Below are 22,853 nucleotides of genomic sequence, written 5' to 3' on the forward strand. Positions count from 1 at the left end.
CAAGATTCTATTACACACACATATATATATATTAGAATTATTATTCATATTAAAAAAATTCGAATTTCTGACCATAAATTAGAGTTATTAATCATGTTAAAAAAGTTTCAAATTTATGGTTAAGCAAGAGTTTCCGGCTTTTGGGGTGAATTGTATATTATAAAATGTTTTTCGCCTTTACAGTAATTCAGGGAAAAGAGTCGGCAGCAAGCTAATTTCTTTTTTCTTTTAATTTCTTCCATTGGTACTGTGGGGCCCATAACTCGGAAGCATTGCGGGGCCCACTCAGGAAGTCCCACGTCAGTGCTGACGAACAAGTAGGAGCATGTTGGCCCACGCCACGTGGCCATCCTAATCTCGGGTCAGGGCGTGTGGACCTCCTTAGGACGGCGCGTGGAAATTTTATTTTGAAAAACCCTCCCATTTTGGGTCCGAACCAAGTAAACGAGCCGAAAAAACGAAATGACATTTCTGCCCATAGATTTATTTGAATAATGTTAATCACAAGACTACAATTTTAAATATCTGAAATATGTCCAAGGATTTCCAATCTGTAGTTTTGAGGTTGAACTCTTCCTCATCGAATCTCAATTTCGTATCTAATTCAAATCTGATCTATTGACATCTTAATGACAACCATTACGACTTTTTAAAAAAGCTTATCCAAGAACCTTTGAAGAGAAATGTACGTTTTCTTCGTCATTAACTTAAAAATAATCGTTGTCAACTTCGGGATTAGAGGAATGATTAAGCTCCATTCACCTTATCAAGTATTTTTAAACCCAAGAAAGTCAATAGCTCAATAATGTAGATGCACGTATATTTATACACCATAATACCAACTTAAGAAAATGAAAAACAAACTAAAAATTAGCTCTAAAGTCAAAAGTTTCTAGTGCGCAACTTGCCTTTTGATAGAACTTGGTCTTGGAGACATTTAACATAATCTGATATTTGATCCAAATTCGGATTACTGGATTTAACACAAAAATCCACAATCCATTAGAATGAGTTTATGCAATTATCCATCTGAATTCAAGTACATGTAAATTTTAGATTTTTTTTGTATATTTGAACTTAAATTCGATTACCCATTGCAATCAAAATGGCGATTAGGCAAAAGATTAGGGGTTAATTTCAAGGAAGATATTTTGGGGATTTGATTAAAATAAAGAGAGCAAGTGGAAAATAAGATATTGGTTTTGGCGCCAAGGGTAGATAAAGACGTGTGAATAAAAATAAAGGGCGAGCCACGTTCGGTCCTGGGCGGGCCCCGGTGGCATGTGTCCAGCACAAGAGGTCAAACTTGTCCGTGAACAAGGAAGGCGCGTGGAGGCCACGCTCTCCCCGTTCGGGACCACCTTCTTGAGGTCCGGATTCGATGAGACGCATCAATGGCGTCCACAAGCGACCGGACCGGGCAGAGGCACCACGACCGGACGGCGACCATAAATGGTGTCCACAAGCAGCCGGACCGGACTGGCCCATGAAGGTGTAATCGCACCACGGCCGGACGACGACCCTGACTGGTGTCCACGACCGACTGCACCGCCGGAGGTACCAACTGCGCGACCGGCTTTGCAGAGATAGAAGAGACTCTTTTGTATTTCTCCTCTTCCAGTCTCATTATATATATATAAATATATATATATATATATATGCAATGTCTCTCTTGTCAGTTTATCACAAGTTTTCTATATCTATCTTCGCTTAATTCAAACATTATACAAGAGAAGAATACTGGGGCGCTTTCGGAATATCATGTGTGTTAGAAAATACATTAATGTTGCCTTATGTATGCATATGTCGAGGCAATATGCATAGGAAAAGATTTTTTTTGTGGGTTTTGCCGCATTTTTTTTATGGGTTTCGATAAAACTGCACCTGGGGTCGCGTGGCGTTGTCAAAAAGTATAAAAATTAAACATGTTTATGTACGTTAACGTTTTATATTTGACCTTTTCAACATTTCAATCAACTTTATAGTTTCCCGTGAGTGAGTGGGGTTTTTCTGGGTGGAAGCTTTCATCCAACCTCTTATCATTTTTAAGTATAAGGTCTAATGTTTCAACTTGAACCCTATTGTTAACGTCTTGAAGATTCAAAACAGAAACTTACCACCTATCTACCCTCATCCCAACTATTGTGTTAATCTTGAACATTTCAACGCAAATTTAATAATTTTTGTACTTTTAGTAAAGAGCGATTCAGTAGTCTTCATATCTGCCAATATTTGCAGGGTGCAGTCTTGGCCCCTTCCTTCAATTCAAAGGCGATACACCATGTATCAGCCGATTCGGGCCAAGGTGATGAAATAGTTACACACGAACCGGAGCCCTTCAGGGCATGAACGCGAATGGAAGACAAAGAGACACTGGAGTGGTCCATTCTCTCTCTCTCTCTCTCTCTCTCTCTCTCTCTTATTTGACCACATAGAGTTAGGGGTGAACACTAGCTCGAGTTCAATCAGATCTAGCTCGGTTCAACTAATGAAACCTCGAGCTCGAGAAAAGCTCGATACTTATGTGTTGAGCTCGAGCTCGACTCGATTAAAGCTTGACGAGCTTGTTTGAATAGAAATGACATTCATCGTTACGTGTTCAGCTCGAGCTTGACTAGATTAAGGCTCGACAAACTCGTTTAATTAATAGAATTGATATTCATTGTTACGTGTTGACCTCGAGATCGACTCGATTAAGGCTCGACAAACTCGTAAACTCATTTGAATATAATGACTTGATTAAGGCTTGACAAACTCGAGCTCAACTCGGCAGTTACGTGTTGAGCTCGAAATCAACTCGATTATTCGAACAAGTCGACTCATGAACTCGAGCTCAAAATCAACTCTCTCACTCTCTTGCAAAAAACTTCCTTCAATATAGGGGATTATTCAAAGTTAACTCTTTCAATGAAACAAACTTGTCTTAAACTTGCAGGTGCACAGTCTATCTCAAGTTAGGGATTGATGTATAAGGCTGGGCATTGGGCCCGTTATGTTTCTTGAATATTAATTTTTATTTTTATAATAATATATATTTTATTACGATCAATAATATTTATATATTATTTTATATTTTAAAATATATTTTTTATTTTAACTGGGTCAGGCCGGACTTGGGCTGCAGTTACGAGTTGCGGCCCGGCCCGATACCCAATACATTTTAGTATTATAAAAAAATATATTTTTAAAGTCCAATTTTCTCTCTCAAGCTATTTCAATAGAGAGAGAAGTGTGGAGGTTGTTTGTGTTATTTCACATTTGAGTCTGACCTGACCAACCACATGCAATTCCTACCAACTTCAGGATTGAGAAAAATCATAAACTTAAATAAGTAACACACGTATCCATAGTCAATCACCAGAGGAGTTTAATAAGTTATTTTGCCGCTAAGTCCACACTTCCCCAGTTGAATTGGCCCAACTTAAGTGTCTTACAAGCATGAAGTGTGCAGATGTTTTTGCATCTTTCACACTTTTTTCTTGAAGTAAAAAACAATATATTCTCATTACTCAGGTTCATATTTTTATCTTTCTTTGGCCTTTTTTAATGAATCCAATGTTGAATTTGCCTTGTGTTTGTAGAAATTTAAATATCAGGCAACTTGCCATATAATCAATGCCAACTAAGAGCTCTTGAAGAGTTTGTTGAATATTGGGTGATTTAACACAACAAACACATTAATGCCCAGTTCTAGATGATCACATGGGGAGAGGGAGAGATAGAGAGAGAGTCACATGGAAAGATCTCTCATGGGTCAACACATAAACCAGGACGGAACATGCTTCTTCTTTGCTGATTTAAATAATAATTCGGTCAAAAACAGATCTTAAATGAAATAATGTTTTTCTAAGAGCTGGTCCGTGTGAGAGGAATCCACCGAAGAGATGGTCAACTTACGAGAACTCAACCCCCACCGTGTTCTTAATTCTAAAAAACCTAAGGAACTGTGAGAGTGGCTCATTCAATTAGAAGAATTAAGATGTTCAAGGGTTCTGTTCATACCCAAATAGTAGCGTTTGACGATGATGATGGTTAGGATCCTATCATCAAACCAGGGGCGGAGATAGGTGGGGTCATGTGCTCCACGAATTCGGATGTCAACGGATCAGATTCAGATCGGATATATTCTTAATCATATCTGCTTTTTTGGATATTCATATGTTCGGATTCGAATTCGAATAAAGAAAAGTCATATCTGAATCGGAAATTCGATTTTTATATTTATATCCGAATCCAAATTTTGAACCGGATTTTGCCAATTTTCAGAATTTAATAGCAATAGATACTGGATATTTGTCTAAAAAATGAATCCGATCTGAATCCGAATCTGTTCAGATGTCATTTATTAGATTCGAATCCGATCCGATTTCTTAATCAGATATTAAATTTTAATTTTTTTTCTACATCCGATTTTTTCGGATCGAATCGATCAGATATCCAATTCAAATCGAATATATTGACATCCTTTTTTAGGTGGGACTTACTATGGAAATAAACACCGGATTTTACTATTTTGCGAAAAAGAGAATTTGAGATCCTTAGTTTATTGCCAAGAGCTCAGATTTTAGAGAGCATTTGAGAGCCTTGAAATTGAGACCCAGAAGATTTAAAAACTATGAATTTAAGATAAGACCATCCCCACTCTGATCTTGAACCTGACCCTTTCTCAATGCAAAGAAGTACTAAAACAAGAATTTTAAATCTAACCTATGATCATTTAGTTTGATAGAGCATGAATTTCACCATGAATCTTTTGCAACATCAGTGGATTTCAAATCCAAAGTAATCAAACACCTTTTAAGGTCTTGTTTGTGGGAGGGGTCTGACCTTCAACGTGCAGATCTAAAATTCTCGATCATCTCAAATTACTTTGGATTTCAAATCCAAGGCTATCAAACACCGCCAAACATCTGACTAAGAAAATCTGATCAGCTTTGGATTGAAGAAATGACTTCTGATTTGAGCAGACATCGCCTGGAAGTACTAGTTAGTGATTAATATAGTCGATCTAATCACAAACTCGTGAGTCGAATTTGGCAGGACGCAGTTAACTGGTTTAGATCCGAATAAACAAACCTTTTTAAGTCTTTGGCTTTCGCCTTTCAATAAAGCTGCTGCTTTGTACTAGCAGACAATGGGAAACTATTTTTTCTTTTTCGGGATTAAAATTATTTCCACCGATTAAAATTGAAAAACTCAGTTTTCCAAACTGGCCCACTTTTCTTTCGTAATTTAAAAAAGTTGTCTCCTTTTAAAAAATTCTGGACAGTCATGGAAAGAAGTAGAAAAATTTAGAGACGGATTTGGTAAGGGTGGGCGTCGGGCCGGCCCGTTTAAGTTTAAAAAATATATTTTTTTAATTTTTTTGTTTTAACAATATATATTTATTATTATTAAATATATTTCATATTTAAAAAAATTATTTTATAGTTAAAAAATTGTTTTTTATTTTTAAAGCCGGGCCCCCAGCCTTTATCGGTGGCATTTTAGTAATTTTTTATAAATATATGTACATATTAGTCTTTTAATGTTTTCATAATTCTCATATTATCTATTAAAAACTTTTTTTTTTTCGATTTAATAGGAGCATTTTAGTCATTACATGTGCATGCAAGGCGTTTGGGAGATTTGCCATGGACTTTGGACATGGGTCTGTCTCAAAATTTTACAATTGGTACTAACCCATTTAGTAGCAATAATCCATGAATTCTTTAGGCATAAATGTATAAAATTTTATTGAAAGGTGAGATGATGAAGCCATCCCTCGTGTATTTATTTTCTGCAACTTAGGAGAAGGGACACATGTGGCCCAATAACTTGCAAGTAGTTTCAAGACTTATAACAAACGATCTTAACCATTAATTTAGTTCTAGTTAGTGGACGGTTGACAGAAAAAAGGAGATGGAACATTTTAATAATTTAATATAATATTTATATTTTTTTCTCCCAAATGTTAAATGTGGAAAAAATGAAAGGCCTACATCATTATTAAATAGTGGAACTGAACCTATCTGAAAAAGTCGGACATGTAATATTCGATTGAAAATCAAATTAGGACCAGATTTAGTTGAAAAATCACGTATTTTGCTTGCCAAATTCATGTTGCTCATCTAATCTAAATCGTAAGTTTCTCTACAAGAGATTTGGATCTGTGACATTAAGTTTAGAGTTGTGTCCCTTCTTCAATGCATGATTAACAAAACAAAGCCCTTTTTAATTGCCAATGAGCTGGATTGGGATGGGATGTTCGACCAAATTGCTTGGTAAAACATTGGATTTGAGAGATGGGATTAGATTCAAATTTAGGAATGACATTTGCTCCGGTTCAGAGTTTTTAGATTTATTTTAATTTTTAAATAAATGTCCGGTCAAGTAATAAGCATCAATATAGCTTGCTAAACTCAACTTTCCTATATTCAAATTCACATTGAGTTGGTAATGGATTGTGATTTTTCTTACTCAATTTGAAGGATCTTCGGTTTCTGGGTAGGGTCTTCCCAATGGGAATTTGATTTTTCTTACTAAAATTATTTGGGCACGTCTAAATTTTGGTTGGGTGTAAGAAGCTAGTCATGATTTTTCGTATTTTTTGTCATTCGAGTTCGTGGATCTGTTCGGACAAACAAATCTGTGGATGCGGATATACCCGATCCGGATCCGAATCATTGAAATGCTTCTTGTCGTGTCGAGTGTACGACTCGACCGGACCAGCCCGCCAACATGAACCCCGATGAGGACCTTTGGCATTCACGTCGGTCCCCTATATATACATTAGCGCCGAGGCGCCGTCTTCTCCCATCCCATTTGCTCTCCTCTCTTAGCTCGGTAGGCGTCGTCTCCGAAGGAATTGTCTCTTGCAGGTAAGCAAAACCCTAACTCTTTCTCTTCTTTGATTTCCTGTTTCTTGTTCCCCCTCCTCCTTTCTTGTATCCTCTCTCTCTCTCTCTCTCTCTCTCTTTCTTTACTTTTGGGCATGGATAGAATTCTGGCGTCGGGATTAGTTTTATGGTGATTTGGTTTTTGGATCTTGTTTGTGGTGGTGGTTTTGATTTTTAGTATATTATGTGCTGTTCTCCACTGCCAATTGACTGGTTTTCTGATACTTAGCTCCTAAGCTTTGATTTGTGTTTTCTTGATCGAAATAGGAAACAGACTATCAATGGCATGTGAAGACCATCTCAGTTATCGATCTGATCTTGGTTTATAATAGAGATGTTGAGGAAAACTATTTGGTGCAAGTCGGAAAGAGTAAAACGGCTTGGCAATGTTGGTGTTGCTTTTGTGTAGTTATTGGGAAAAGATTTTGATGTTTTATAGGGTCCGCGGAAAAAAGGGACAACTAGGTCAAGTTGAGTTTAAGCGACATAATATACCCCATTCTTTGTAGGGATCTAAAATGAGGCTTAAGGAAAATGAGCCCAAAGGAACCCATGTACACACACGCGCACACACATGAGAACGTAATGGTTTAAATCGGGGCGTAAGAAAAATGGGTCATATCTGTGGACGAGTCATATACTTTGTTTGATCTATATTATTCATTGTTTCAATTTATTATCTAACGGTAACAAACGTATCCACGGTTCAGCCCCCTAGAAAAATTTTCTGGTTCCTCATATCTTGAGCAATTATGCTTTCTAGGTTAAACCATGTCAATAGCCTCATGGTTGGGGAAGGTCATGTCAAAGGAAAAGACTTGCTTTATGATATAGGTTTTCTGTTGGCGCCTCCCGTCTCTCGCTAACCATGGCTTGTAAAGGTCACACCACAATATGATGTTAGCATTAGGAAAAGTTGAAATATTTGTGATAATTTTGTCATAGATTTGAAGTTCACAATTGGCTAGTGTTGGTCAGTAAAGTATGTACAAACCAATTGTTGGTGAGGTGCTGGACTTTGAAGTAAGGGCTTGCAAAAACGGTTCATGGTTTACATATCTGGTGTATTTCTCTATATAAATGTCTCGTAGGGACTTGGATATCACGATGTCACCTGTCTTAATTCACCAGCAATCAAAACTTAGGTGCCTCTCATGTCAATCATACAAGCCTCTTAAGTCTTATCTTATTCAATCACATGGGCTGGGGGAGCAAGTCAAAATAGAAAAGCTAAAAGCATTTGTTGTGTGTGAGTTTTAAACTTTTAACTGTTAGTTAGATAACTGTTATGTGCATGAGAAACTTACCAACTTATTAAATCCATGAATGTAAGCCATGTGATCAAATGCTTGCACATTTTTTTTCCAATCTTTATGATTATCATTTATGATTATCATCCTGCAAACTGATTGTAAAATGTTTATAATCTTAACATTTTTGTTTCTAGCCACTCATGGATATTGTTTTCAACATATGACGTTGGTTGATTTTCCTCAAAGTTGGTTTTTACCTGATTAAAGTTTCCATAGTTCTGCTTGTTAGCTGAGGTCTGCAAAGAAGTTATTAATAAATTGATTTTTATTCTATGTCACACGGATACGGGTACGGGTATCCTATGGATACGGTTACGGGTACGGGGACACGGCATTTTCAAAATTTTAGGATACGCGGATACGCCGAATATTATATTCAAAAAAATTAAAAATGATAATAAAGAAAGTCTCAAACAAAACATTGTTCATCACCAATCTCAAAAGTGATAACTGCTAAGACATAAGCAAGAAACATGAACAATAGCGAAGGCTGAAGTGAATAGTGAACAGGAACATTCAAGAATGGTAAATTATATGTTAATGCCATCTAGATATCACGTATTCATCATTGTCTAGCATCATGAACAACAGCGAAGGCAAAATCCCCAAATCGGTTATACACCCAAAACGACAAAATCCTCAAATCCCAAAATCAAACAAAAAAAAGAAAACATCGCACATAGCATTGAAGAATAGGATTCTAAACCGTCCAATCTTCAAACCAAAACATCCCCAAATCAGATTTTAATACCCAATCTAAAAAATTCCCAAATAAAAGTTGAAACCCTAACTTCTATTATCGAAAATAATAGACAAAACACTTACCTGTCTGTCGCTGGCTGCCGCCGGACGCCACCGGAAGTCGCCGTCGATCGCCGGAGGTCGCCGTCGCCCGCCATTGCCTTACTATACTGCCAGCCTGCCGCGGAAGCCGTCGAGGGTAAACGAAGGTCGAGCGTCAAGGGTAAATGTCAATGTGTAAAACAAAACGCGGGTTAAAAAATCGGTTATGCAAGTGGTTTGGATCGGGTCTGACCCAGACCCGATCCAAAACGTATCCAGCCATATCGCCGTGTCGGGATCCCCGTGTCCGCGTGTCGACACCGGTACTCGACCCAGTCTGCCGTATCCGTGTGACATAGTTTTTATTGTGTAAAAAATTTTACATGGTGGGCTTGTATCATTTGTGTAATCTTTCATCATAAGACTTGTCATCGATGCATGAATACCAAATCTAGACCAATTAAAATATTGATTTGCAAATGTTAATATGTTATTGTAGTTTCCAGTACCATTGGTCTAATGCGCAACTGGAGCTGTTGCTTTCATCTAAATAATAAATATTGAGTGGCTTTCATTCTAGACATAGTTGCTGGATTGAGATCCGAAACTGGAATGCTGTATGGGAGTTGGAATTGTCAATGGCAATTTAAAGTTTTAGAGGACAGGGAAGCTAGAAACAAGTAGGAATCAGATAGGAACTGCTGTCTTATTTTATTTAAAATGCTAAGGCGTTAGTATATGCATGTTTCGCACTAAATTTAGTAGTAATTAGGCACTTCTTATCTATGTCATATAGGTGCGGGGTGCAGATGCAGATGCCGGAGCGGGACATCTTAAAAAATTTAGGTGTGGCGGTGCAGCCGAGAATATTTTTTATTATTGTTCTCAATTTATATATATATATATATATATATATATATATGTATATAGCAAATTTGTCTATAAACAACAAAATTATCAAATAACAAATTCGAAATTGCAAATCAACAATTCAACGATTCTTTAAGTTATTAATGTATCGAATGTAATGCATACGACCATATTAGAAGTTTAGAACAACATATATTAAATATAGAAAATACTGTAACTTACTAATATAACATACTAACATATATACAAAAGCAGAAATTAAAATTAACATTTGGAAAGTAGAACACTGCTGCACCTATAATACAAGTAACAATACTTATATGTTCATATATTACAACCAATAGCCAATAATGCATACCATGATATGAAACAGCGGTAAAAGTGTAAAACAGAATGCGAAAATGGCAAGTTACAACACAACTGTATATCGTATGCTATGAAAACAGCAATAAAACAATGACATATTTCAGAAAATAATTATAAAATCCTAAAAGAAAAGTACATCACAAATAAGAACTGAAAAATACACAGCAAATATAAAAAAAAAAACAGGGTTGCGGCAAGAGCAGACAATTATTCATTAGTCATCACACGTTAAAAAAAAGAAAACTGGACAACAGTGGAAAAATGAACATAAAACTCAACGGAGAACGTTGGAGGATTGGACGTCAGAGGACTGTATGACAGCCCGTCGTCTCAGCCTCTCAGGTCGCTGTCACCGGTCACTGAAGGATGAAAACTGATAAAAGGAAAACACTGGCTGCTAGAGGACTGAATGCAGGTTGCCTTGTGCCACAGAAGGGCTGAAGGTTGCTGCTGGAGGACAATCTACCGGTCTCAGGTTGCCCGTCGCACCGATGGCCATTGGAAAATCATCATCTATCAAGTCTCTCCACACACACACTCACACACAGAGAAGGCTGAACTCCAAAGCGATCAGGCGGTCGAATGACTTCAGTCGAAACCCTAAACCCCTTTTCAATACTTTTAATGAAGTAATTAAAAAACAAAAAAGACACATATAGACTTGACACGGGTTGACTGCACCTGAGTCGAGTCAAACGTGAGTCGGGTGCGGGTCGAAAATGGACAGAAATGGTCGGGTATGGCTGACCACACTGGACTCTCCTTGACCAATCGTGGGTGTGAGTCGAAGCCACACCAGCACCCGAGTTGTGTCGACGCCGGTGCAGTGGCAAAAATAAAGTGTCCATGTGACTTAGCTTCTTATATGGTTCATTTGGGTTTCATTTTAGGACAGAGATTCTGTATTTACTTTATTTCTTTTGTTATTAGTTACATATTTTTGGAAAAAAGTCTTTGAATTTTAACTAATAACTATGTAGTTAAAAACTTAAAATCATGCCTAGTTAAGCCTTATTGGGATTGGTGCACTGGATTAGCTTTTGCCATTGGCAAAAATAGTTGACGTCAGCCTCACTATCGGCACGCGCTTAAGCAGGCATAGGCCTGGGAGTGAGAGTACTAGCCACATGGTTTTATTCTGTTGAAAGTTCAATAGATCATATGTATCAGATGTGTTTTCCTCCTTAATCACATGGTTGCTTTAAAATGCACCCAGCACCTGCGTTGAGCCAACATAGGTGTGGGTGCAAGTGCGGCTCCGCACTTTATCCTTTCCCTCTCTTTTTTGTTTTTCTCTTCTTTCTCTCCCTCTTTTCTCTTTTATCTTCTCTCTCTCTCTCTCTCTCTCTTTTTGTTTCCCTCCTATTTTTCCCTCCCTTCTATCTTTTTCACTTTCAGCTTTTTCAGTGAGTTAGACAGTCGTATTCACCTCTTTTTCTCTTCCTTAAAAAGAAAGACAGCAAAAGGATGACCAGTCTGCCATCCTTTAAAAAGGACAACCAGACTGCCGATATTTTAAAAAAGCTTTATTTTATTCAATTTAAAGTTTTAAAAATAAACTATGTTCAAGTTCCATGTGACTTTAAAATGCACCCAGCAGACAAAATGACTTTTCAATAAAATTTCATTTCCATTCAAAAAAATATAAACATATAACATTATACATATACATACATATATATATATAGCTGCACCCTTGTGCCCAAGTTTTTTGAGTTGTGTTGCACCAGCATCCGCACTTGCACCGACACCTGCACCCATGTGGCATAATTTTCCTCATGGCAAAAAAAAAAGAAAAAAAAGGCAACATCATTATTTAGTCGAGTTTGAGTAGTTGAATCCTCAGTCTAGTCAGCTGTCAACTGACTAGGCAGGCAACAAGTGCTGTCAGCAGTCCAGTCCGGAAGTAAAAAATTCAATAGATTAACTATTTTCTGGAGAATTCTTTCAGTTCTCAATAACATTGGGGTATCCCTGCTTGCTTGCAGCAGAAAAAAAAAGTATTTGCTGGAGAACATATATGTTTTCATCTACATTTATATATTCACATGCAGTTGTATCATTGTACCTAAATCCCAGATGATTGCCATGTCTTAGGGAAATTTTGTGCTGATGTTGTATCACATACTTGGACCCATTAACATATGTGATAATGCTCATGCTCCAGACAAGTCTTTGAACAGTAAAGGATGTAAGCACCTAATGTTTGGCATATTTGAACAATTGTCTTAAAGAAAGTGAGTAGTAGCGTGTTGAAGATTAGTTCCTGGAGAATGTTATCAAGGACTTGAATTGCCCAATGCCAAGATGAAGTCGCAATTTCTTGATTCCTTTTAGATAACAGTGAAACTTATGAGACTCATAAATGTATCATTAGTTTCTTAGTATACCAAAATTTACTAAAAATATGATAATCACACGTAGCATATACCATGTCATAAACTATGAAGAGTTAATTGCTTTTGGTATGCTTGTTACTAGGAAAATATAATTTTATGTGTTTTAAGAAAACATCAATGCTAACCCTTCCTCTTGGAATGAGTTACATATAACATAAGAGGTTTGAGAACCATTTTGATGCTCTTAAAGACGATTGGCACATTATACTTTAGCACTGAATGAAACTATTTGACTAAGAGGTACATGATTCATGGACAGAATATATTATGCTCTAGCACAAATGCAAACTATTTGACCAAGACGTACATGATTCATGGACAGAAATACTTATATCATGTTAGACAATATATGTATAATGATAAATTCTACCAGACTTCTGTGCTGAATGGATTGATGCTTTCTCAAAAAGAAAGTATTTGGAACTTAATCCCATCTATCATGCTATAACTTTTCTATTCATGGATTATTGTTATTGGCCATTTACTAAAGGCTAACAAACCTTGGGTTTTGTACCTTTTAGTTAGTGTACACGTTTCTTATGAGCTTTCATATAAGCAACCAATCTAATGAAAAGATTAAAAGTAAGCAGCGATGTGCTCAACTAATTGACTGGTTGTTGGGGTTCCTCGTTATGTAATGAGTGGAAAATTCTTGCATGGAACATCATTGGACTCTGCTGAGACCAGATGGACAAGCTCTGCTGAAGATGTTTCCCGTGAGAAAGTGTTATGCGAGGTTGGATTCCATCATGCATATTATGATCAGCCCTATCCTTGGTTGTGCTTTTATGATTTTTGAAGGTCTAATAAGCAGAGCCAGATGGACTTTCCTAATGTTTGCTGTAGCAATATGCTGCCTCAGTGCTTGAGTTATGCTAGTGCTCTTATGTGGATTCTCCAATGGTGCTCTAGTAGTTCTCTTGTTGAGAGTATAGTGCCCTTTTTTCCAAACGTGATGCTTCTTTCAATTTCAATTTTCCTGCTATAATCACTTGACAATTGAAATGTTACGGCTTCGTTATGTTTGTGATGGAGTTACTTTAGAGCTACTTTACAGTGGTATCTGTCCACTGAAGGGAGTGTTAGTCAACCTATTGGGTCCATCAAACAGGACCTTACTTCATAATGCATCGGCAGAGAATCATAGACCATCATTGTGGTTGTATTTCAAGAGAACATATTTATAGTATGTCATATTCTTTTTTCATGGCTAGAAAGGGAAAGGTTTATTTTTTTGTGTTTGATTCCTAATTCTTTATTTTTTTCCTTTCAATTTTTATTCGGCTAATGTTCTGGGAATTTGGTTGTTACAGTTTGAAAATGTCAGGTAAGTATATCATGGGTACTCTTGCGGTGACCGGTGTAGTCGCCTATGTGCTTGATAATCTGATATCTGACCAGAAGTTATTTGGAGGTTAGTTTTTCTCTCAGTTTTTGAATATGTACCATGTTGGGACTTTTTGTGGTTTGGTTCGGTATTCTGACAATGAATCCATTTAGGCACCACTCCAAAAACTGTCACGGGCAATGACTGGGGGGAGGAAACAGACAAGAAGTTTCAGGCGTGGCCACGCACTGCTGGGCCTCCAGTTGTCATGAATCCCATCACACGTCAGAATTTTATCATCAAGTCAAATGAGTGATGATACAGTCTGTCTATTTGCATGCTTGATAAACTTAGTGTTAAACTTGACACCCATAAGATTATTTTCATTCCAATTGGATGATTTGTTCGTTGATGTGGTTCTCTGATCCTACTGTGCCTCAATGTATTACTTGAATAATCAATTCTATCAGCCCAACTGCTGTTTTTGATCGTCTTCCTTTTGTAGACTCTGCAAGTTCTCAATAAACATATCTTTGTGCTTGGGGCAATGGTGCAGCTAGTGAGGTCAAATCGAGGCGCATCAATTGCTGGTTGAAAGTTCTCAATAAACCCTGGGCACCAAAAATTGTAGAATTGAAATTCTTGCATATGGGGTTTCTCAATTAATCTCGTGAATAGGTACCTACATTATCTGCTAATCAATGGGGTCTTTAGGTAAAGACCTGCAGTATCCTTTTACGGATGTCTCCTGTTCAAGTACTTCATGGTTGATTCTCCGTATCTTGTGGGCGAGACTGGATTCTCCTTTGGCATTCTTGTCTGCCATCTTTCCCCACTCAATTCTCCTTTCATTTGGTTGGTTCAAAAACGGAGTGGTGAAATGCTCTGGTGAAAAAAAAAAACAAAAAAAGAGGGCTCTATAACTTGAATTGGGGAGGAAGAATCTATTTGCGTCACATCCTAAGCTTTACATAAAATAGGATAGGCCGTCCACAAGGGATGTAAACCGTTTGGATGTAATTTCGGGATTCTGTTGTTTTTTGGCTGTTCCAAATTCGACCTTTTGATCCTAAATGCATTTAGACTATCTGAGTCCAAACCATTTAACACTGGCCCCCAAATTTGAACCAAATGCAGCAATTTTAGAAACATTAGTGGGCTTGAACCAATAACCGGCCACTTGCTGGCTATGACTTCCCAGTTGTCCTAACCACTTGGACATGAAGGATCCAGCGGGACCGACATGAACACCCGAGAGTTTGATCTATGTTTGAACCTACTGGGCTGCTGCAAGCCAAAACCTGTTGCTGCCACAGCCAAAGAGGAGAAGTGAGTTGGCTTCACTGACTCTCTTTCTTTGATTAAACTTGGGTCGGGTCAAAACCTTTAATGAGGTTGACTTGGTCAAATTTTATGTAATCAAATTCAGATTCCGAATTCATATCCTGTTCCTTAAAACCCAATTCAGACCCAATATTGATGTTTATTGGGTTGGAACTTTATCAGATCCCAGAAAGGTTTCAACTCAAATCCAGATTCAGTTAGAAAACTGCGTACAAAATCTAAATTTGATTAGTAATTTGGTCTAGAATTCCTTACCAGATTTGAAGAGACAAATTCAAAACCGACTCAGGAAGCGGAACGTATGAAATCTTTCCAACTCTTATCATTCTCATCACCATCATCAGGTCGTCATGTCAACTCTTAGACCACATCTTTCCAACCCTCAACCCTCAGAAGTGTATGAAATCTTTCTTTGTCAACTTGGTCCTGGAAAACCGCTGCAGAACCAATTTAGATGATCCTTTCATGTATGTTCTGATCGACACTTTTACGAAACCCAGTGTTTAAACAACCACTAGATTTGGCCATTGTAGATTTCAGATCCATATGAAACTCCAAGGCCCGTCCAAGGGAGCGGGGTCAAACTCGAAATCCATCTACATGAGATCCTCAATGATCTCAGCTTGTTGAGTTTTATGTTCAAATTCGGATTCAAATACTCTACCATATATTTAGTTTCAGCCCATCAGAATCCACTTTTCTAGCCAGTAGATGTATTTGGTCTCGAGTCGGTAATTGGATCTTACCGAACCCCGTTGTTCTCCACCCCAGACAGGGGACCCGGGTCTGGACCTCCCTCGGACCCGAGCTAACACCCAGTAAACTCGATGCAGCCAGGGACCGGTGACGAAAGTTTTTCAGCTACCGTTTTCCGTTTGCCCTCCTCTGGCTCCCCACTCTCAGTACCCAGCTTGAACCATGACTGAAGAAGCCCTCGCCAGATAGCCGTTGCCGGCCGGTTTCTCTCACTCCCCTCCTAGGTGAGTCTCTGTCTCTCTCCCTTCTCAATTGGATTTGGGGTCTTTTATTTATATTCGAATAAGCTGATCTATGTCGAGTTGTTCATGTGTTACTTCCGAGAATTTCTGTTATTTTTCAATAATTTTCATGTTGGGTTTGTTCAGTTGTTCTTCTGTGAACATTCAGTTGTTTACTTCGGGGCTTTTGTGATTCTTCAACGCAATGCCATGTTCGACTCACGAGTTGCTCTTGGTTGAGGAACGGAAAGTCTGAACAAAAACAGAACAAGAATAAGGTCGCAGAACAAGAAACAAACAAAGAAAAGAGCAGCCTTACATGACAAAAAGAAGAAAAAAAAGAAAGAATTGGTAGAAAAAGAAAATGTCAAAGTTGTTTCCATGTTGCCGGTTGCTTGGAAATAGCCGGTCTAGGCAGCCAGCTAAGGGCGCCCTACAAAATCTCTGTCACATGGGTAACCTCTTTGATTTCTCAAAAGCACAAAAGCTGTGTGTCACGTGTAGTTCTATTTGTCATTCTTCCCTCTGTCACTCGTACTTATGCTTCTCATATGGTTCACTTGCGCTTCATATTTCGGGCTTTAGGTTTGTCTGTCGAACATTTTTGACAAACTTCAGACCTTTAATGTTTAATTTCTGATTGTGTAGTTAAAATCACGACTACCCGATCGATTTTCTTAATCGTATAGGGAAAAAAGTTTTTTTTGTTTGATTCCTAATCCTATATTTTATTTGCGTCGATGGTTTATTCAGCTAAAGTTATGGAAAATTGGTTGTTAGAGCTTGACTGTAGCGGGCAATGACTGGTCGGAGGAAACAGAAAAGACGCTTCAGGCATGGCCGCGCACTGCCGGGACTCCGGTTGCCTTGAACCCCATCACTCGTCATATTTTTGTCTTCAAGGCAGACGAGTGATGGTACACTGTCGGAGTGCATATTTAGGATCCGATTTCCTTGATAAACCCAGTGTTAAACTAACATCCATGATTGTTTTCAATCCAATTCAATGATTTTTTATTGTTTGGCGTCTGTTCACACTGTCCTTCAATTTATAAGGTGAATAATGGTTGCCCAACAATGCCGTAAGAACATTGTAGAATTGAAATTCTTAAATTTTGGGTTTTCTCTACTTGATCTCACGACCTTCAGCATGAAGTAGTTGTCTAGGTTTAGGAAGGACCGCAAAAGGTCCTTTCAGGAGGATGAGATGAAAGTTATCTGCTATAAGGAATATAGCATGCTTCTTGGATTATTAGTTTCGATGTATGGAAACTGGTCTAAGCTCTATGATGTTCTTACTTGGAAGGATCCTTGGCAGCATTCTTACCCGCCAAGGCACACCTATCGACAGAGAAATGAAATTTAAAGGGGCTTTAATGTTAAAAACAAAAGGACCATATTGCAAGCAAAATACAGATGAAAAACAGCCTCTCTGTAAACAATTATGTGTACGTGATTTCAAGAGAGTGAATAGTGAATGAACGGCAGAGAGCAAAACAGAAAACCAATCTCATAGAAGACACCCAAATTACGTGGTTCGGATAGACTGTTTGTCTTCCTACATCCACGGGGAGAAACTAGCAGGATTCATATTATATGAAGCATAAAAAAATACAGTGAGATCCAAGAAACCATAACATACTAAATCCCTTTACAAAACAACAATGTCTCTGCGTGTCCTTCAGCCCCAAATCTCTCTCGTTGTTTTCTGTATGTATCTCACATAACCCCAAAACTGAAAAATATACCTCTTCGTCTAGAGACGACACACAGAATAACTGCCCACAAGAGATTTCAGCAAGTGAGAGAGTTGGTCGTGGAGTCTCCATGTTGACGACGACACCTTGAGACGCTCCACCAAAATCGCAGGCCACTCGTTGAGTTTCTCCACCAAAATAGCATACCACAAAACAATGGCGTGAGGCAAAAAAGGGGAAAGATGTCGAGCCCTTCCATAAAGCAAAATAAGGGTTTTAGAGAAGAAAGACATAAATGCCCACTGTTGAATTACAAAAGGCCAAGTCAAAAACTAATAACAAAACTCCACCTTTTCGGCTTGGTCATAATCCATAAAACATATAAGATCAATCCTGTTCAATATGAATGTCCATTCTCCCTTGGACTCCAAACATGTTTAACATGCACAAATCTGAGCCAAGCTCAGACAATAGTGAGTGAGAGGTTTCGTCAACATGTCTGCCACATTATGTTGCGACTCCACCTTTTGTAGTTGAATTTCACCATTTGCCACAAACTCCATGATTTTATGATATCTGACATCTATATGTTTAGTTCTTCCATGATAAATTGGATCTTTAGTCAAACATATTGCGCTTTGACTGTCACAATGTAATTTGACATTTTCCTGCATAATACCCAGTTCATTGACAAGTCCTCTTAACCAAACTGCTTCTTTAGCAGTTTTTACTGCGGCAATATACTCTGATTCAGTTGTTGATAAAGCAACAATATCTTGTAATGTATCTTTCCAACTGATTGGGCCTCTACCTAGAGTAAATATATACCATGTTGTAGATCTTCTTTTATCTAAGTCACCTGCATAATCTGAATCAACATAGCCAATCAGAGTATCAGAAATATTTATACCTGCCTGAAATAATAAACCAACATCTGATGAGCCCTTCAAATATCGCAGAATCCATTTTACTGCCTCCCAATGTCTTTGACCTGGATTTGCCATATATCTGCTAACAACACTTACAGCATGAGATAAATCAAGCCTAGTACAGACCATAACATACATAAGACATCCAACTACATTTGCATATGGTATTTTGCTCATAATGCTGCTTTCTTTTTCAGATTTGGGACAATCTTTCAAAGATAACTTAAAGTGTTAAGCAAGTGGAGTAGAAACTAATTTTGCATTCTTCATATTAAATTTAGCCAACACTTTATTTACATACTCTTTTTGTGTCAACCATAGTTTCTTTTTCTCTCGATCTCTACGAATTTCCATACCTAGAATTCTTTTGGCTGCCCCGAAATCTTTCATTTCAAATTCATTTCTAAGTTCATATTTCAACTTAGCAATTTCTAACATGTGTTTGCATGCTATAAGCATGTCATCCACATAGAGCATCAAAATAATAATGGAATCATCATTCAAAAAAGAAAGTAAACACAACTGTCGTGGTGCTTGCTTCAAGCCATAGAGAGACCTTTTCAATTTGCACACTAGCTTTTCAGTTTTTTCTTGAATAAATCCTTCTGGCTGCTGCATATATATTTCTTCTTCTAGGCTACCATGTAAAAAAGCAGTTTTAACATCTAGTTGTTCAAGTTCCAAATCATCAATAGCTACCATGGCTAACAAAACTCTAATTGAGCAATGTTTCACAACTGGAGAAAAAATTTCTGAAAAATCCACTCCTTTTTTCTGAGCATAGCCCTTGGCTACCAGCCTAGCCTTGTACTTTGGTGGTTCTCTTGCACTTGAAGATTCTTTTATTCTAAACACCCACTTGCAGCCAATCACTTTCTTTCTTTCTGGAAGACTTACCAATTCCTATGTCTGATTCTTTTGAAGAGACTTCATTTCATCTTCCATAGCAACCATCCATTTTTCACTATCCTTGCTTTCTATTGCTTCCTGAAAAGTCAGTGAGTCAGTAGACATAACTGGAAATGCATATGGTCCTGTATCTTGAAATTTTAAAGGTAATCTAACTTCCCTTCTTTCTCTACCCTTTGTAATAGAATAAGGTTCTTCAAGTGGTTGTTCTTCTTCCTCACTTTCTTGTGATGGTTCTTCCAAGATTTGGTTGATCTTATCATTACTCCACTCAAGCTGAATTTGATTACTTGTCTTTTCAATGTCTTTATCACAATCTTGAATTTTCTTTTTAACGATGATGCTTCATCAAAAACTACATTTTTGCTGATCTCCACTTTCTGTGTGCGGGGTTCCAAACTTTATACCCTTTCACACCTGATTTGTATCCAAGAAAGATGCATTTCTTTGATTTAGCATCAAGTTTGCTTCTTTCTCCTTCCTGCAATAACACATAAATAGGACAACCAAATATATGTATGTCAGAGTAATCAACTGGCTTACCATACCATACTTCTTCTGGCACTTTCAGATTTAATGCTGTAGAAGGAGATCTATTTACTAAAAAACATGCAGTGTTAACAGCTTCTGCCCAAAACTGTTTTGGTAAACCTGCAAACAACCTCATGCAACGAGCCCTCTCAATCAAAGTTCTGTTCATTCTCTCTGCCACGCCATTTTGCTGTGGTGTACCTGAAATAGTGAAATGTCGAATAATCCCTTCAACTTTGCAAAACTTTTCAAACTGAGAAGACGTATACTCATCACCATTGTCACTTCTTAGCACTTTTAACTTTTTACCTGTTTGTTTTTCCACACTCACTTTCCATTCTTTAAAAGTCTCAAATATTTCAGACTTATATTTGAGGAAATATACCTAAACTTTTCGTGAGTAGTCATCAATGAATGTAACAAAAAATCTAGCTCCTCCTTTAGATGTAACTGGTGCAGGCCCCCATACATCTGAATGGATATATTCAAGAATATCTTTGCTTCTTTTTATAGAGGTTGAGAATTTAACTCTGCACTGTTTTCCAAGAACACAACATTCACAGAATTCAAGTTTACATGATTTGATGCCCTTGAGTAGCTTTCTATTATGCAATTCTTGAATCCCTCTTTCACTCATATGGCCTAATCTAGCATGCCACAAATATGCAGTATCATCATCAGAAAGGGATGAAGAAGATGAGATGGCGGCAGTCCCTGTTATAGTTTCTCCAATCAACCTGTATAGAGATCCAATTTTCTCTCCTTTCATGACAACTAAAGCTCCTCGCTTCACTTTCAATATGCCATTAGCACCACTAAAAGTAAAACCATTAACATCAAGTGTACCAAGAGAAATAAGACTTTTTCTTAAATCTGGAACGTGTCTATCTTCTGTTAGAGTTCTAATGACACCATCAAACATTTTTAATTTTATGGTTCCAATTCCAACTGATTTACATTCTGTATTATTTCCCATCAACACTTTTTCAGTATCACATGATGTATAAGAATCAAACCATGACTTATGAGGACACATATGGTATGAACATCCAGAATCTAAAATTCATACATCTGATTTGAGATTATTACATGAGGAAATGGCCAGCACATCTCCATCGACATCTGATGCTACACTTGCTTCTTCGGCTGCTTTCTTTTTTTGTTTGTATTTTTCTTTAAGCTTTGGACAATCAACTTTCCAATGACCCTCTTCTTTGCAATACCTGCATCTGTTGTCTCTACCTTTGGACTTGGATCGAGATCTGAATTTCTTGCTGAATTTATGCTTTTGACGACTTCTCTCGTGACCATGTTCCTTTACCATTAAATTTTCTCCATGATTTGGCTTATGTCTGACTTCATTTAAAAGCAAAATAGTCCTGACTTCTTTCAGCTTTAAAGTATCTTTTCCATAAAGAATAGTAGTCACAAGATGATCATACAATTTTGGCATAGATGAAAGAAGAAGAAGGGCTTGGTCTTCTTCATCTACCTTAACACCAACACTACGAAGTTGAGCAATCAATTTATTGAAAGTATTCAGATGCTCAAGCAGATTTGTCCCATCAGTCATACGTAAGCTATAGAGCTGTTTTTTCAAATACAACTTATTTGTGAGAGACTTTGACATATACAATTTTTCTAATTTTGCCCACAAATCAGTCGTAGTATCTACATCTGCAACATTATACATCACTTCATCGACTAGACAAAGCTGAATTGTACTCATCGCCTTCAAGTCTAACTCATCCCAATCAGCATCTTTAATCCCTGATTTCTCTTTTCCAAGCAAGGCTTTATGCAGGTTGTTTTGAACCAAAATGGCTTTTACACGTTTTTGCCACTGACCAAAATCAATCTTGCCGTCAAACTTATCCACCTCAAACTTAGTCATTGACATATTTAACGTCACAGTCAACAAAACACAACTATCACAAACACAAATCTTGCAACCTGGCTCTGATACCAGATGTTAAAAACAAAAGGACCAGATTGCAAGCAAAATACAGAGTAAGATGAAAAACAGCCTCTCTGTAAACAATTATGTGTACGTGATCTCAAGAGAGTGAATAGTGAATGAACGGCAGAGAGCAAAACAGAAAACCAATCTCACAGAAGACACCCAAATTACGTGGTTCGGATAGACTGTTTGTCTTCCTACATCCACGGGGAGAAACTAGCAGGATTCATATTTATGAAGCATCAAAAAATACAGTGAGATCCAAGAAACCATAACATACTAAATCCCCTTACAAAACAACAATGTCTCTGCGTGACCTTCAGCCCCAAAACTCTCTCGTTGTTTTCTGTATGTATCTCACATAACCCCAAAACTGAAAAATATACCTCTTCTTCTAGAGACGACACACAGAATAACTGCCCACAAGAGATTTCAGCAAGTAAGAGAGTTGGTCATGGAGTCTCCATGGTGACGACGACACCTTGAGACGCTCCACCAAAATCGCAGGCCACTCGTTGAGTTTCTCCACCAAAATAGCATACCACAAAAGAATGGCGTGAGGCAAAAAAG

General features: G+C 37.7%; 1 protein-coding gene and 1 pseudogene across 2 annotated transcripts; both read left to right on the top strand.

Annotated features, from left to right (window-relative positions):
* Positions 1-6,718: 6,718 nt before the first annotated feature.
* Positions 6,719-14,429, top strand: LOC116255052 (uncharacterized). Of its 2 annotated transcripts, XM_031630785.2 has the most exons (4): positions 6,760-6,860; positions 9,771-9,820; positions 13,923-14,023; positions 14,110-14,429. In XM_031630785.2, exons 3-4 carry the CDS (start codon positions 13,930-13,932, stop codon positions 14,250-14,252), a joined length of 237 nt encoding a protein of 78 aa, XP_031486645.1. In that variant the 5' UTR covers positions 6,760-6,860; positions 9,771-9,820; positions 13,923-13,929; the 3' UTR covers positions 14,253-14,429. The 2 variants fall into 2 exon arrangements, with proteins under 2 accessions (XP_031486644.2, XP_031486645.1); XM_031630784.2 differs by lacking the exon at positions 9,771-9,820 and having other exon boundaries at positions 6,719-6,860.
* A 36-nt stretch (positions 14,430-14,465) lies between these two features.
* Positions 14,466-14,597, top strand: LOC116255343 (U4 spliceosomal RNA; annotated as a pseudogene).
* The last annotated feature ends 8,256 nt before the right edge of the window (positions 14,598-22,853 follow it).

Source organism: Nymphaea colorata, chromosome 5 (genome assembly GCF_008831285.2).
Source record: "Nymphaea colorata isolate Beijing-Zhang1983 chromosome 5, ASM883128v2, whole genome shotgun sequence".
Classification (NCBI taxonomy): domain Eukaryota; kingdom Viridiplantae; phylum Streptophyta; class Magnoliopsida; order Nymphaeales; family Nymphaeaceae; genus Nymphaea; species Nymphaea colorata.

Bases quoted from the DNA above. Each gene is read 5' to 3' on its own strand.
- LOC116255052 (XM_031630784.2), top strand. From the start codon at position 6,721: ATGAACCCCGATGAGGACCTTTGGCATTCACGTCGGTCCCCTATATAT. The intron at 6,861-13,922 runs GTAAGCAAAACC...TGGTTGTTACAG, and splicing joins GAAGGAATTGTCTCTTGCAG to TTTGAAAATGTCAGGTAAGT. The intron at 14,024-14,109 runs GTTAGTTTTTCT...GAATCCATTTAG, and splicing joins TGACCAGAAGTTATTTGGAG to GCACCACTCCAAAAACTGTC.